Genomic DNA, 17356 nt, shown 5'->3' on the forward strand with positions numbered 1-17356 from the left:
TTAAAGAGCCACAATCCTGCGTCTAGCTGAATAAGACACATGGCGGACCTATGGACCTTCTGTTTGTCAACCCTCTGACAACACTTCCTGTCCTGTGCTTTGGCCATTCATCAGAAGAACAGTCACTGCCTGATGGCGGACGTCTGTCCATGTGCCTGGACATGCTCACCGTGATCCATGTCTGGTGGAGGCATGAAAAGTGCAGGCTATCCCGAAACACCCAAGTTACCTCCTGTATTATACTCCAGAGCTGCACTCACTATTCTGCTGCTGCAGTCACTGTGTACATACATTACATTACTGATCCTAAGTTACTTCCTGTATTATACTCCAGAGCTGCACTCACTATTCTGCTGGTGCAGTCACTGTGTACATACATTACTGATCCTGAGTTCCCTCCTGTATTATACTCCAGAGCTGCACTCACTATTCTGCTGGTGCAGTCACTATGTACATACATTACATTACTGATCCTGAGTTACCTCCTGTATTATACTCCAGAGCTGCACTCACTATTCTGCTGGTGCAGTAGAAGAATGCAGCCATTGTTTTGTAATTTATGCAATATTATGGTACCAGAAAAATGCGGCAAGGAGCGAGTGTGACACATACAAATAACTCATTACCAAAAATAAACCCAATATTTACACACAACAGCTACAAACTCTGCAAGGTAAAATAGAAATTCCCTGCACTGACGACCCAAAATGGAGCCACAATCTGACCAAAAAGAGCACAGAGGCGAAGAAGAGACGGCAGCGCAAACCTCACTGTGTTATATGGGGGCGATCTGAGGACGGCCGGACCTTACATCCTGCAGGAAACATCCCGGAGCATCAAAGAGGCTCCGCAGGAAACGTGATCAATGTCCTATAGAAAGTCGCGCGGCCGGAGGCTCGGAAAACACAGAACAAACCCAAAAACAAAGCCCTGGGACCTGCTCTGCTATCAGTCTCTATAGACTTATGTGGGGTTTCTGGTGGCCAAAAACTGAGGTTTTCAAGTGTTATTCGTAAAAGTTTTGGAAACTTTTTTTTTTCTTTTTTTTATGTTTGTTTTAAGCATTTTTCGTGTTTTCATTAATCCATTAAGCAATAAAACTAAACTAAAATATTTTTGTAGTTTTCCAACTGACTTGTATTGTGACGTATAGAGCGGCTTCATAGTGCAAAACACCTGAACTGACAGGTCAAACAACGTTTTTATTACGTCTTAGGGCTTTGTGCCCACGTTGCGTTTTTAGGTGCAGAAAATCTGCATATAACGCATGTTGTGGCTGGAAAAAAGAAAAAAGAAAAAAAAAACAGCTGAAAAAACCCCATTTTTTAATTGCATTTGTGTTTTTTCCACGCTTTTTTTACCATGCTTCTTTTTGTGGGGGTTCAGGTACTGTACCCCCGCAGTCGCTGCCGGGTCACCAGCTCACCTTACAGCCGGGACCCGACTCTCGCTGCCAGGAACTCTGCCCGGCAGTTTCGCCCCCTGAATACTGCGATCAGTGCGATTGTAGCGAGAGGAATCACTGACCTGTCCCTGGCAATCGGGTCTCTGTAATGCGATCACAGGGACTCTTATCGCTGACATGGTAAACCTTGGGTTGTCATTGTGCGACCCCGGGTTACTGAGGTACAGATTGCCTCACAGACCAGGGCACCTACGTCACCGGAGTTCCCTCTAGCAAGGTTTCAGGGTAAAGACCGTGAGGCCTAGGTGCAGGGAACCCCAGTGATGTCACAAGGTGAACTGAGTTCATGCCAGCTGATCCGCAGGAAATCCCGGTGATCCGTCGACATGAACTCGATTCACCTTGTGACGTCGCCAGGGTTCCCTGCACCTAGGCCTCGTGGCCTTTACCGCAGGACCTTGCTGGTGACGTAGGTGCCCTGAAAGCAGGGAGAGTTCATGCCAGCGGGATCTGCAGGAGACCCCGGTGATCCACTGGCATGACCTTGATACACCTTGTGATGTCACCGAAGTTCCCTACAGTAAATCCCCCGCTGTAAAGACCACGAGATGAGGCTGCAGAGAACCCCAGTGATGTAAAAAAAAAAAAAAAAAAAGGCAATGTGGGCATTACACACGCGTTTTTTTCCCAGCATTTTTCACTGACTCCTTTGAGGGCATTGGGAAAAAAAACAGCGTAAAAAAAAAAAAAATTGACACGCCGCTTTTTTTCAACTGCAAGGAAAGAAGCAGCGTGTGCACAGCACGTCAGGATTCTCAAGACTTTGCTGGGATACATTTCCCATGCCATTAATGAAAAGAAGCAAGGAAAAAAAAAGCCGCGTGGGTACAAGGCCTTATTTTTTAAGCAGAAGTGCACTAAAAAGACATCCATAAGTCTGTGCGCACGTGGCCTTATGGTGCCCTGTAATATTCACCTGGTGGAAAAACTCCAAGGTTTATGTCAAATACTTCTCTGGTTTCAGGAAGTAAAAGCAAAGAGTAATTCTCTAACATAAATGTATCATTATTCACAAGATACTTGTCACCATCCGGGAACTATGTAACAACCCAAAGCGGAGACTGTGTCCTTTGGAAATGCAGCATACACGAGAGCCGGGGGATAAAGACTACAACTCCCAGCATTGCCCAAAAGCCCCAGGGGGAAGCCGTTACCCTGAAGATGGGTGTTACACAATGTTCACTGAGCAAAAATCCAGCGTTGGGTGCAAGGGCAGCAGTGAGGGGCGACAGAGACCATACCTGTGACACTGCACATTCATTAGCTTGTTAGTACACCCACAGGGGGGTGCTTACATGCTAAGGGGGCCGACTAGCCAAGGGAATTAACGCCTTTGTGATTAGTCCCTGCGCTCATTAGCATATTATAAATAATCTTAAGGGTTTGTGCGCACACTGCAGTTTTGTTTCTCCAGTGAAAAATGCACCTATGGACGGAAAAAAAAAAAAAACAAATAAAATGTATGCATTTTTGCCCCTGAGATTTTTTTTTACATTGTCAATGGCAAAACGCAGGGAAAACGCAGAAAATAAGTGACATGCTGCATCTTTTTTTTCTGCAAACAAAACTGCAGGGAAAAAAAGAAGCAACGTGTGCACTGCCTTTTGGATTTCTCATAGACTTTGCTGAGGAAGGTCATACATGCAGTTTAGGACCACAAACTGAACCAAAAATGCAAAAAAAAAATAAAAAAAAATAGTAGTGTGCGCACAAGGCCTTAAAAATACTTTTTCTAAAGATCTCTTTATCTATGCGAGTGTATACAGGGACGGTTAGGCAGGGATTAGCAATATGCACCCAGAACTGCTCGAAATTCTGGATGCATATTGCACCTGACAGGTTCCCTTTAAAAAAAATTAAAAATTGGAAACTTATTAAAAATTTTGTGCTACTTTCTCCACTTAAGAAAATTAAAAAAAAAAATGGCCAAGGCTTAACTGGTCAACAACATTTCTGCACTAAAAACACAACATAAAACACAAGTTTTTGCAGTGTTTTTGATGCCTTTTTCTTGGAGTTTTTCCTGCACATTGGAATGAGTGAAAAATGCTGCAAAAACTCGGGACGAATTGACCTGCAAATTCACATAACACCAGGAGAAAAATCAAGAGCGAGCACGAGACGTCAGAAACCTCAATCACTTTGCTGGCACTAGGAAAAGCTTCAGTTTTTTACGACAAACCTGCAAGAGAATAAAAAAAATGCAACAAAAAAGCAGCAAGTAGTGTGTGAACAGACCCTTACTATAAGGCCTAAGCCACACGGCGAGAAAAACGGTGCGAGTGGAGTGCGATAAAACATCGCATTCTACTCGGTCCAATTTTAGCCTGTGTGTCAGCACACGAGCGATTATTTTCTCAGCCCTAATCGGTCCGAGAAAACAAATCACAGCATGCTACAACTGTAATGCGAGACTCTTGCTCTCAAACCCCATTCAAGTGTATGGGCCAAGAGAAAAATCGCACTGCACTCGCGGTACATCGGTGTACCATGAGTGCAGGGCAAGAACGGCAATAGCTGGCTATGGAGGAGAGAGGGAGATAAATTCCTCCCTCCCCTCCTCAGTGCCGGCCCGCCCGCCCCTCCGCAGCTGAGGTGCACTCGCACAGTCGGACCTCAGTTGCAGGGATACTCGCATAACACTCGGCCCTGCTGTACTGCCAGCGCGAGTCGAGTGGCATGCGAAATTCGCAGTAATTCCCGTGCGGCCCCGGCCTTACTGGGGTAAATGGAAGTGCTAATCCACTTCAGCTCATGGTTGGTGCAATTTCAGCTGGTGGGACACGGATGGCCCAAAGAGCTGACAATTTGTTTTTAAGGTGTAAAAAAAAAAACAACCAAAAAACAAACACTCATTAAATTTGTACTTGTGAGAGAGATAGAGATGTATGCATGTGTAAATATTTATATATATATATATATATATATATATATATATATATATATATATATATATATATATATATATATATATATATACATACATACATACATACATACATACATACACACACTATATTCATTTGTTGCGCGTTTTATTTGTTGGTAACAACAAAACAAAAAAAAAAAAAAAAGCACAATGGACTAAATTTGGATATCTAGAGTGTGTGAAAAACACTGAAAGAATAGACTCTCTGCATATATAATATTATATACACACACACACACACACACACACACACACACAGTGGAACCCTGGATTATGAGCATAATTGGTTCCAGGATTGTGCTCTTAAACCAAGTTACTCTTATATCAAAGCAAAGTTTCCCATAGGAAATAACTGAAACGCAGACAATTCGATCCACTACCCAAAAATATTGACTGTATATATACAAACTTATTACAGTAATACAATATAATGTATTGTATTCACATAAAATTATCACAGTCACTAATACACAATACTGTGCAGTAAAAACCAAAGCAAATTAAACTGACTGTACTTTAGCTTACAACAGAATTGTTGTTGTGTGGGAGGTACAGTACAAGCAATGTGCTGCACTGGTTATCAATAAAGAGGGCAATACTGTATCCACAAATGCAAATGGATAAATATGCTATGTAGTATATACTGTACAACGGTATACAGAACATATGTACAGAAAGTTACCTCCAGAGAGGGTCAGAGCGCAGTGAAAGGACGGAACTGAAAGTGTGCACGGTAAGTATTTGCTCTTATTGCAAAGCATTGCTCTTAAACCAAGTTACAAATTTGTAAAAAGCTTTGCTAGTCTTGCAAAACGCTCTGAAACCAAGTTACTCTTAATCCAAGATGTGTATATATAATATATATATATATATATATATATATATATATATATATATATATATATATATATATATATATATATATATATATATATATATATATATATATATATATATATATATATATGTGTGTGTGTGTGTGTGTGTGTGTGTGTGTGTGTGTGTGTATATATATATTATATTATATATATATACACACACACACAGTGCCTACAAGTAGTCTTCAACCCCCTGCAGATTTAGCAGGTTTGATAAGATGCAAATAAGTTAGAGCAGGATTTATTAACAGATGCATAAATCTTACAAACCAACAAGTTATGTTGCTCAGTTAAATTTTAATAAATTTTCAACATAAAAGTGTGGGTCAATTATTATTCAACCCCTAGGTTTAATATTTTGTGGAATAACCCTTGTTTGCAATTACAGCTAATAATCGTCTTTTATAAGACCTGATCAGGCCGGCACAGGTCTCTGGAGTTATCTTGGCCCACTCCTCCATGCAGATCTTCTCCAAGTTATCTAGGTTCTTTGGGTGTCTCATGTGGACTTTAATCTTGAGCTCATTCCACAAGTTTTCAATTGGGTTAAGGTCAGGAGACTGACAAGGCCACTGCAACACCTTGATTTTTTCCCTCTTGAACCAGGCCTTGGTTTTCTTGGCTGTGTGCTTTGGGTCGTTGTCTTGTTGGAAGATGAAATGACGACCCATCTTAAGATCCTTGATGGAGGAGCGGAGGTTCTTGCCCAAAATCTCCAGGTAGGCCGTGCTATCCATCTTCCCATGGATGCGAACCAGATGGCCAGGCCCCTTGACTGAGAAACAGCCCCACAGCATGATGCTGCCACCACCATGCTTGACTGTAGGGATGGTATTCTTGGGGTCGTATGCAGTGCCATCCAGTCTCCAAACGTCACGTGTGTGGTTGGCACCAAAGATCTCGATCTTGGTCTCATCAGACCAGAGAACCTTGAACCAGTTTGTCTCAGAGTCCTCCAAGTGATCATGAGCATACTGTAGACGAGCCTTGACATGACGCTTTGAAAGTAAAGGTACCTTACGGGCTCGTCTGGAACGGAGACCATTGCGGTGGAGTACGTTACTTATGGTATTGACTGAAACCAATGTCCCCACTGCCATGAGATCTTCCCGGAGCTCCTTCCTTGTTGTCCTTGGGTTAGCCTTGACTCTTCGGACAAGCCTGGCCTCGGCACGGGTGGAAACTTTCAAAGGCTGTCCAGGCCGTGGAAGGCTAACAGTAGTTCCATAAGCCTTCCACTTCCGGATGATGCTCCCAACAGTGGAGACAGGTAGGCCCAACTCCTTGGAAAGGGTTTTGTACCCCTTGCCAGCCTTGTGACCCTCCACGATCTTGTCTCTGATGGCCTTGGAATGCTCCTTTGTCTTTCCCATGTTGACCAAGTATGAGTGCTGTTCACAAGTTTGGGGAGGGTCTTAATTAGTCAGAAAAGGCTGGAAAAAGAGATAATTAATCCAAACATGTGAAGCTCATTGTTCTTTGTGCCTGAAATACTTCTTAATACTTTAGGGGAACCAAACATAATTCTGGTGGTTTGAGGGGTTGAATAATAAATGACCCTCTGAATAAACTTTTCACAATTTAAAAAAAAACAAAAAAAAAACAACATTCTTTTTTGCTGCATTTCACACTTCCAGGCTGATCTACAGTCCAAATGTCACAATGCCAAGTTAATTCCCAATGTGTAAACCTGATAAATCTGCAGGGGGTTGAATACTACTTGTAGGCACTGTAAATATATATCACATACATGTGTATGTATACATACATACACACGTATATATAACACAAGAAATCCCATTCACTTTGCTGGTAACTGTAAAATGCAGTGATTTTGCTGCAGAAAAAGCTGCTGCAATAACTCCCAGCAAGGCTTTGCACATGGGGTGTGAATACTTTATTTATTGCTCAGTGCCATGTTCTGCCACAACCACAGAAAGCGGGCGTCCGGGTGCGAGGAGCCGGAGACGCCGGAGGAGCTGCGATGTTCCTGGGGAGTTTCATCATCACAAATTAACCACAGCAGAAGTTTTGGAGAAGTGAGAAATAAAGCGGTGGCTGTAATGAGCCGCACTCACTTTCCCCCCACCTCGTATTAATATTCATTATTCATAAAGCAGAAGGCAATGACTGCAGCAGATCTGAAGAATAAAGCCTCACTGTTCATCAGGGAATCCATTCCCAATTACGAGTGCAGGCTATTGCTCCCTGATGTCAGCCATTTCAGTCTAAACCTATTAATAATAAAAATTACAGTGAAAGAGCTGGGTAAACCGGCCTCTGGTCATTACACCACATCGCCTGTGTTACAGATAAGGCATATCAGCTGCTTCTCTGCCGATTAAAAGGTAACTGGCCCTTTAAAAGAGGTTCTTATTCCTGCACATAAATTTCCAAAAGCAACAAAACGCGCAGATTTCCAAACGCATTTAGCACCACAGACCGAAGGGGCATTAGTGGGCAGAGGGGCAACAGATAATGCCTCACTTCCCCTGTGGTGGCGCTAAAGGGAAACTGAACACTTGGCGTCCTGGTCATTCACAGGGACTGTCCCACGGGTGAGCCACTGGGCCCCTGCGCAGGAGTGGGACCCCCACCCCCTGTACGATCAGCGGTCAGTTGTGTGAAGTCTACACCCAGAGGGTCACTGACAGGTGAAGGACAAACAGAACCTCGCGGTCGCTCATGACAAGACCCTCTGGGCTCGAGCAGAAGTCCATGGATCTCGGTGTAATGCTCGGACTGACCACGGCTCTCCTGACCCCAGAGTCACACATTTCTATACATGTCTTTATGACGTCAGTCCGGGCACTGGACCGAGCTCCACGGACGTCTGCCCCGGTCCCCGGAGACTATCACCACTTTCAAAGCTCAAAAATGCCAGAAGTTAAGGGATTTTACTATTCTTGATGTTAGTTTTTGCTGAATGTACATGGGGTTTATTTACCAGCATTTCCCCAGAAATATAGAACTGACAACAACAAAAAACAAACAAAAAAAAACACACCAAGAAATAAATAAAACTTAATGACCTAAAATTTAAAAAAAAAAAACAAAAAACAAAAAACAGAAAAAAACCTCCTGTGTATGCGGCCTGTTCAAAAAAATTTTATTTTCTTAAATAGAAAAATCAGTCCTCTCTGAATTTGCTAGTAGTGATTTCCTTCTAAAAACTATTATTCTCAGGTGCTGCACTCACTATTCTGCTGGTGCAGTCACTGTGTACATACATTACATTACTGATCCTGAGTTACCTCCTGTATTATACTCCAGAGCTGAACTCACTGTGTACATACATTATATTACGGATCCCAAGTTAGGTCCTGTATTATACTCCAGAGCTGCACTCCCTATTTTGCTGGTGCAGTCACTGTGTACATACATTACTGATCCTGAGTTACCTCCTGTATTATACTCCAGAGCTGTACTCACTATTCTGCTGGTGTAGTCACTGTGTACATACATTACTGATCCTGAGTTACCTCCTGTATTATACTCCAGAGCTGTACTCACTATTCTGCTGGTGTAGTCACTGTGTACATACATTACTGATCCTGAGTTCCCTCCTGTATTATACTCCAGAGCTGCACTCACTATTCTGCTGGTGCAGTCACTGTGTACATACATTACTGATCCTCAGCTACCTCCTGTATTATATTCCAGAGCTGCACTCACTATTCTGCTGGTGCAGTCACTGTGTACATACATTACTGATCCTGAGTTACCTCCTGTATTATACTCCAGAGCTGCACTCACTATTCTGCTGGTGCAGTCACTGTGTACATACATTACATTACTGATCCTGAGTTACCTCCTGTATTATACTCCAGAGCTGAACTCACTGTGTACATACATTATATTACGGATCCCAAGTTAGGTCCTGTATTATACTCCAGAGCTGCACTCCCTATTTTGCTGGTGCAGTCACTGTGTACATACATTACTGATCCTGAGTTACCTCCTGTATTATACTCCAGAGCTGTACTCACTATTCTGCTGGTGCAGTCACTGTGTACATACATTACTGATCCTGAGTTACCTCCTGTATTATACTCCAGAGCTGTACTCACTATTCTGCTGCTGTAGTCACTGTGTACATACATTACTGATCCTGAGTTCCCTCCTGTATTATACTCCAGAGCTGCACTCACTATTCTGCTGGTGCAGTCACTGTGTACATACATTACTGATCCTCAGCTACCTCCTGTATTATATTCCAGAGCTGCACTCACTATTCTGCTGGTGCAGTCACTGTGTACATACATTACTGATCCTGAGTTACCTCCTGTATTATACTCCAGAGCTGCACTCACTATTCTGCTGGTGCAGTCACTGTGTACATACATTACATTACTGATCCTGAGTTACCTCCTGTATTATACTCCAGAGCTGCACTCACTATTCTGCTGGTGCAGTCACTGTGTACATTACATTACTGATCCCAAGTTACATCCTGTATTATACTCCAGAGCTGCACTCACTATTCTGCTGGTGCAGTCCCTGTGTACATTACATTACTGATCCTGAGTTACCTCCTGTATTATACTCCAGAGCTGCACTCACTATTCTGCTGGTGCAGTCACTGTGTACATACATTACTGATCCTCAGCTACCTCCTGTATTATATTCCAGAGCTGCACTCACTATTCTGCTGGTGCAGTCACTGTGTACATACATTACTGATCCTGAGTTACCTCCTGTATTAAACTCCAGAGCTGCACTCACTATTCTGCTGCTGCAGTCACTGTGTACATACATTACTGATCCTGAGTTACCTCCTGTATTATACTCCAGAGCTTCACTCACTATTCTGCTGGTGCAGTCACTGTGTACATACATTACATTACTGATCCTGAGTTACCTCCTGTATTATACTCCAGAGCTGCACTCACTATTCTGCTGGTGCAGTCACTGTGTACATACATTACATTACTGATCCTGAGTTATCCCCTGTATTATACTCCAGAGCTGCACTCACTATTCTGCTGGTGCAGTCACTGTGTACATACATTACATTACTGATCCTGAGTTATCCCCTGTATTATACTCCAGAGCTGCATTCACTATTCTGCTGGTGTAGTCACTGTGTACATACATTATTGAATCTGGATTATAATCTTCCCCTATTGAGTAAATTTGGCAGAAATCAATGGATTTCCACTGGAGGATCCGGACCCCGCATTTCAGGTTCTCTCTCTGCTTGCTGTCAGTGAATGGAAAATACACCGTTTTTTTATCTCCTCACAGCAGCGGTTTCGTTACAGTATCACACTGAGATAAACAGACTCAGGGCTCAGGCAGAAAACATTATAAAAGGACGAGACCTCCTCACACTGAGCGCAGATACGACCCCATTCACAAAGCCATACGTGCCAGGCACAGCCGGGCTGACAATGGTGGCCATATTACCGCAGCTGCCGCCTCCCACCGACCGAGGCCTCCGCCAGCCCCGGCCCCCGAGCGTCACTCACCCGCACACAGCACCGCGAGCAGCAGAGGACGCAGCCCGCGCCCGGAGCCCGACACCCGAACCGCAGCCATTGCCTCAGGACGGCCGCTTCTCTGCCGATGTCCGAAACCCGCCCTCTCTGCAACGGAGCAGACTCGCCATTGGCCAGGAAACCGCCCCTCAGGTTACCATTGATCAATTCTATTGGTCGGAAGGAGTGTTAATCAAACGAAGACAAAGTAGAATTTGATTGGCTACAGGATGGGAAGCTTTGATTGGCTCGTTTTAGGCGACGTCAATAGGGAGGGACATACAGGCCACGGGGGCGGGGCGAAACCTGCTGTGATTTGACGTCGAGTATCGGAGTGACGCGGCGGCTGCGAGAGGTCACGAGTTCGAATCCAGGGGAAGGAAATAAGTGTAGTTTATTATATTTTGCTGCTTAATTATTATTATTATTATTATTATTAATTATTTTAGATACATATTATTAATTATTTTTATAATAATCATCATCATTATTATTATTATTATTATTATTATTATTATTAATAATAATAATAAAAAAGATAATGCTAATAATAATATATATAAATTGCAAAATCACAAGAAATGTCTCAAATGCCAGCAGAATAGTGAGTGCAGCTCTGGAGTATAATACAGGAGGTAACTCAGGATCAGTAATGTAATGTATGTACACAGTGACTGCACCAGCAGAATAGTGAGTGCAGCTCTAGAGTATAATACAGGAGGTAACTTAGGATCAGTAATGTAATGTATGTACACAGTGACTGCACCAGCAGAATAGTGAGTACAGCTCTGGAGTATAATACAGGAGGTAACTCCGGATCAGTACAGGATCAGTAATGTAATGTATATACACAGTGACTGCACCAGCATAATAGTGAGTGCAGCTCTGGAGTATAATACAGGAGGTAACTCAGGATCAGTAATGTAATGTATGTACACAGTGACTGTACCAGCAGAATAGTGAGTGCAGCTCTGGAGTATAATACAGACGGTAACTCCAGATCAGTACAGGATAAATAATGTAATGTATGTACACAGTGACTGCACCAGCAGAATAGTGAGTGCAGCTCTGGAGTATAATACAGGATGTAACTCAGGATCAGTAATGTAATGTATGTACACAGTGACTGCACCAGCAGAATAGTGAGTGCAGCTCTGGAGTATAATTCAGGAGGTAACTCAGGATCAGTAATGTAATCTATGTACACAGTGACTGCACCAGCAGAATAGTGAGTGCAGCTCTGGAGAAATAATATAGGCGGTAACTCAGGATCAGTAATGTAATGTATGTACACAGTGACTGCACCAGCAGAATAGTGAGTGCAGCTCTGGAGTATAATACAGGAGGTAACTCAGGATCAGTAATGTAATGTATGTACACAGTGACTGTACCAGCAGAATAGTGAGTGCAGCTCTGGAGTATAATACAGACGGTAACTCCAGATCAGTACAGGATAAATAATGTAATGTATGTACACAGTGACTGCACCAGCAGAATAGTGAGCGCAGCTCTGGAGTATAATACAGGAGGTAACTCAGGATCAGTACACGATCACTAATGTATGTACACAGTGACTGTACCAGCAGAATAGTGAGTGCAGCTCTGGATTATTATACAGGATGTAACTCAGGATCAGTAATGTAATGTATGTACACAGTGACTGCACCAGCAGAATAGTGAGTTCAGCTCTGGAGTATAATGCAGGAGGTAACTCAGGATCAGTACAGGATAGTGTATTTTTGTTGACTTCTATAATGAAACATTGCATTGACCTTGTCTGATGTAGATTCTGTATTTATTTAGGAGTTCTGCTCTGAGGGCTGGTTGGGAATTTAGTCCAAAGTTTGTATTACTTTGGAATTTGGTGTGGGCTGGGTAATCAGAGCGGTATGATCAGAGCTCTGTATTTATTTAGGGGGTCTGGTCTGGGCTGTGTATTTTTGGGAGGGGGGACTGGGATCACAGAAGGGCTGATAGGACTCAGTAGGGAGTATATAGTCTGGAGCTGTATTTCGCCTCTTCCTTTATCTCTACCTGATCTTTCATTCCTGCGTCTGCTCTTTTATTTACAGTAAATCCTCCGTGGTTCAGGTTGATCAGTTTTTCATATATTTCACCCTTTAGAGTACAATCCTCGATCTCTGGGTAGCTGTACTTTTGGGGTCTGTATATATTCAGGGGTCTGGTCTGGGCTATGTGCATGGTACAAGTGGCTGAGCTGCAATACCACACACAGCCTGTAGTCAGGTGTGGCGCTCTTCTGGTTGTTTTTAATCTTTTGTGTCTCCTTTAAAACATATTTTTTTTCTACCTGACGAGGTTAAAATAGAAGGAATCATATTCATAGAGGACGTGTGTGACATTCTGGTACTTTCCTGACAATTGTCTTTCTTTTTGGGCTGGGGGAGGGGAGGATTATTGAGGGCAGTGATTTGTAATTAGCCCGTACGTCATACAATATACTTCTTCCTTACCCAGGGACATTCATTTCCACTTTTCAGGGGCGTCAATATTATTGCTTCATCCTCATTGCACTCAGGTCACTTCCAGTGAAATGTCAGGACAGAAACTCAGCACCCCCCCCCCTCCCCCGCAATATGTACTACCATGGAAAGGATCAACTAATCTAGAATGGTACTGTCTCTTTAAGAAATAAATTGTATCAAATCACGCTAACTTATTTTTTATTGGCTGAGGTATGAGACCACGCCCCCTAAATGTCATGTGATCCAGCTGTCTCCTCCCATCTGACGTATGAGGGTAAAATGACTGCTGGTAAAACGACTCCTATTTATTACTTTATGGGGAAAAAATACACAAATATAGTCAGAAAGACGATATATTAATAAAAAAAGAGGGATTGAGTACAGTGGAGGATCCCTTTAAGGTTTAATAATATGGTGGTAAGGCCCCTTTAAGCTGCATATTCCTGCCGCAGGACAATAATGGGGATGATGAGAGATCTGGACTCCGACCAAGACTCCACCTGCCCCAGGAGGAAAGAAGGAAGGAAAGCAAGGAGGAGAAGCCGTTCACCTCCAAGACGTCCAACACTCGTCCTACAGAGCCCCCCATACCAGGGATAACTACAGAGCCCCCCATACCAGGGATAACTACAGAGCCCCCCATACCAGGGATAACTACAGAGCCCCCCATACCAGGGATAACTACACAGCCCCCCATACCAGGGATAACTACACAGCCCCCCATACCAGGGATAACTACAGAGCCCCCCATACCCGGGATAACTACAGAGCCCCCCATACCTGGGATAACTACAGAGCCCCCCATACCAGGGATAACTACACAGCCCCCCATACCAGGGATAACTACAGAGCCCCCCATACCAGGGATAACTACAGAGCCCCCCCATACCAGGGATAACTACAGAGCCCCCCATACCCGGGATAACTACAGAGCCCCCCATACCAGGGATAACTACAGAGCCCCCCATACCAGGGATAACTACAGAGCCCCCCATACCAGGGATAACTACAGAGCCCCCCATACCCGGGATAACTACAGAGCCCCCCATACCAGGGATAACTACAGAGCCCCCCATACCAGGGATAACTACAGAGCCCCCCATACCAGGGATAACTACAGAGCCCCCCATACCAGGGATAACTACAGAGCCCCCCATACCCGGGATAACTACAGAGCCCCCCATACCAGGGATAACTACAGAGCCCCCCATACCAGGGATAACTACAGAGTCCCCCATACCAGGGATAACTACGGAGCCCCCCATACCAGGGAAAACTACGGAGCCCCCCATACCAGGGATAACTACAGAGCCCCCCATACCAGGGATAACTACAGAGCCCCCCATACCAGGGATAACTACAGTGCCCCCCATACCAGGGATAACTACAGAGCCCCCCATACCAGGGATAACTACAGAGCCCCCCATACCAGGGATAACTACAGAGCCCCCCATACCAGAGATAACTACAGAGCCCCCCATACCAGGGATAACTACAGAGCCCCCCATACCAGGGATAACTACAGAGACCCCATACCTGGGATAACTACAGAGCCCCCCATACCAGGGATAACTACAGAGCCCCCCATACCAGGGATAACTACGGAGCCCCCCATACCAGGGATAACTACAGAGCCCCCCCATACCCGGGATAACTACAGAGCCCCCCATACCAGGGATAACTACAGAACCCCCCATACCCGGGATAACTACGGAGCCCCCCATACCAGGGATAACTACGGAGCCCCCCATACCAGGGATAACTACGGAGCCCCCCATACCCGGGATAACTACAGAGCCCCCCATACCCGGGATAACTACAGAGCCCCCCATACCAGGGATAACTACGGAGCCCCCCATACCAGGGATAACTACAGAGCCCCCCATACCCGGGATAACTACAGAGCCCCCCATACCCGGGATAACTACAGAGCCCCGCATACCCGGGATAACTACAGAGCCCCCCATACCCGGGATAACTACAGAGCTCCCCATACCAGGGATAACTACAGAGCCCCCCATACCAGAGATAACTACAGAGCCCCCCATACCTAGGATAACTACAGAGCCCCCCATACCTGGCATAACTACAGAGCCCCCCATACCAGGGATAACTACAGAGCCCACCATACCAGGGATAACTACAGAGCCCCCCATACCAGGGATAACTACAGAGCCCCCCATACCTGGGATAACTACAGAGCCCCCCATACCAGGGATAACTACAGAGCCCCCCATACCTGGGATAACTACAGAGCCCCCCATACCAGGGATAACTACAGAGCCCCCCATACCAGGGATAACTACAGAGCCCCCCATACCAGGGATAACTACAGAGCCCCCCATACCAGAGATAACTACAGAGCCCCCCATACCAGGGATAACTACAGAGCCCCCCATACCAGGGATAACTACAGAGACCCCATACCTGGGATAACTACAGAGCCCCCCATACCAGGGATAACTACAGAGCCCCCCATACCAGGGATAACTACGGAGCCCCCCATACCAGGGATAACTACAGAGCCCCCCATACCCGGGATAACTACAGAGCCCCCCATACCCGGGATAACTACCGAGCCCCGTATACCCGGGATAACTACAGAGCCCTCCATACCAGGGATAACTACAGAGCCCACCATACCAGGGATAACTACAGAGCCCCCCATACCAGGGATAACTACAGAGCCCCCCATACCCGGGATAACTACAGAGCCCCCCATACCAGGGATAACTACAGAGCCCCCCATACCAGGGATAACTACAGAGCCCCCCATACCAGGGATAACTACAGAGCCCCCCATACCAGGGATAACTACAGAGCCCCCCATACCTGGGATAACTACAGAGCCCCCCATACCAGAGATAACTACAGAACCCCCCATACCAGGGATAACTACAGAGCCCCCCATACCAGGGATAACTACACAGCCCCCCATACCAGGGATAACTACAGAGCCCCCCATACCAGGGATAACTACAGAGCCCCCCCATACCAGGGATAACTACAGAGCCCCCCATACCAGGGAAAACTACAGAGCCCCCCATACCAGGGATAACTACAGAGCCCCCCATACCAGGGATAACTACAGAGCCCCCCATACCAGGGATAACTACAGAGCCCCCCATACCAGGGATAACTACAGAGCCCCCCATACCCGGGATAACTACAGAGCCCCCCATACCAGGGATAACTACAGAGCCCCCCATACCAGGGATAACTACAGAGCCCCCCATACCAGGGATAACTACAGAGCCCCCCATACCAGGGATAACTACGGAGCCCCCCATACCAGGGATAACTACAGAGCCCCCCATACCAGGGATAACTACAGAGCCCCCCATACCAGGGATAACTACAGTGCCCCCCATACCAGGGATAACTACAGAGCCCCCCATACCAGGGATAACTACACAGCCCCCCATACCAGGGATAACTACAGAGCCCCCCATACCAGGGATAACTACAGAGCCCCCCATACCAGGGATAACTACAGAGCCCCCCATACCAGGGATAACTACAGAGCCCCCCATACCCGGGATAACTACAGAGCCCCCCATACCAGGGATAACTACAGAGCCCCCCATACCCGGGATAACTACAGAGCCCCCCATACCTGGGATAACTACAGAGCCCCCCATACCAGGGATAACTACAGAGCCCCCCATACCAGGGATAACTACAGAGCCCAGCATACCAGGGATAACTACGGAGCCCCCCATACCAGAGATAACTACAGAGCCCCCCATACCAGGGATAACTACAGAGCCCCCCATACCAGGGATAACTACAGAGCCCCCCATATCAGGAATAACTACGGAGCCCCCCATACCAGGGATAACTACAGAGCCCCCCATACCAGGGATAACTACAGAGCCCCCCATACCAGGGATAACTACAGTGCCCCCCATACCAGGGATAACTACAGAGCCCCCCATACCAGGGATAACTACGGAGCCCCCCATACCAGGGATAACTACAGAGCCCCCCATACCAGAGATAACTACAGAGCCCCCCATACCAGGGATAACTACAGAGCCCCCCATACCAGGGATAACTACAGAGCCCCCCATACCTGGGATAACTACAGAGCCCCCCATACCAGGGATAACTACAGA

General features: G+C 45.6%; 1 protein-coding gene across 2 annotated transcripts in view; it reads right to left on the reverse strand.

The window, feature by feature from the left end:
• The window catches only part of MPZL1 (myelin protein zero like 1), a 31865-nt gene extending 20997 nt beyond the window's left edge, over positions 1–10868 (reverse strand). For both annotated transcript variants that reach the window (XM_075334908.1, XM_075334907.1), the window contains exon 1: positions 10744–10868. In XM_075334908.1, the coding sequence (XP_075191023.1) occupies positions 10744–10813 (70 nt within the window). In that variant the 5' untranslated portion in view covers positions 10814–10868. The remainder of the gene's footprint in view (positions 1–10743) is intronic.
• Between the last annotated feature and the right edge of the window lie 6488 nt (positions 10869–17356).

The sequence above is a fragment of the Anomaloglossus baeobatrachus genome, chromosome 2, assembly GCF_048569485.1.
Source record: "Anomaloglossus baeobatrachus isolate aAnoBae1 chromosome 2, aAnoBae1.hap1, whole genome shotgun sequence".
NCBI lineage: Eukaryota > Metazoa > Chordata > Amphibia > Anura > Aromobatidae > Anomaloglossus > Anomaloglossus baeobatrachus.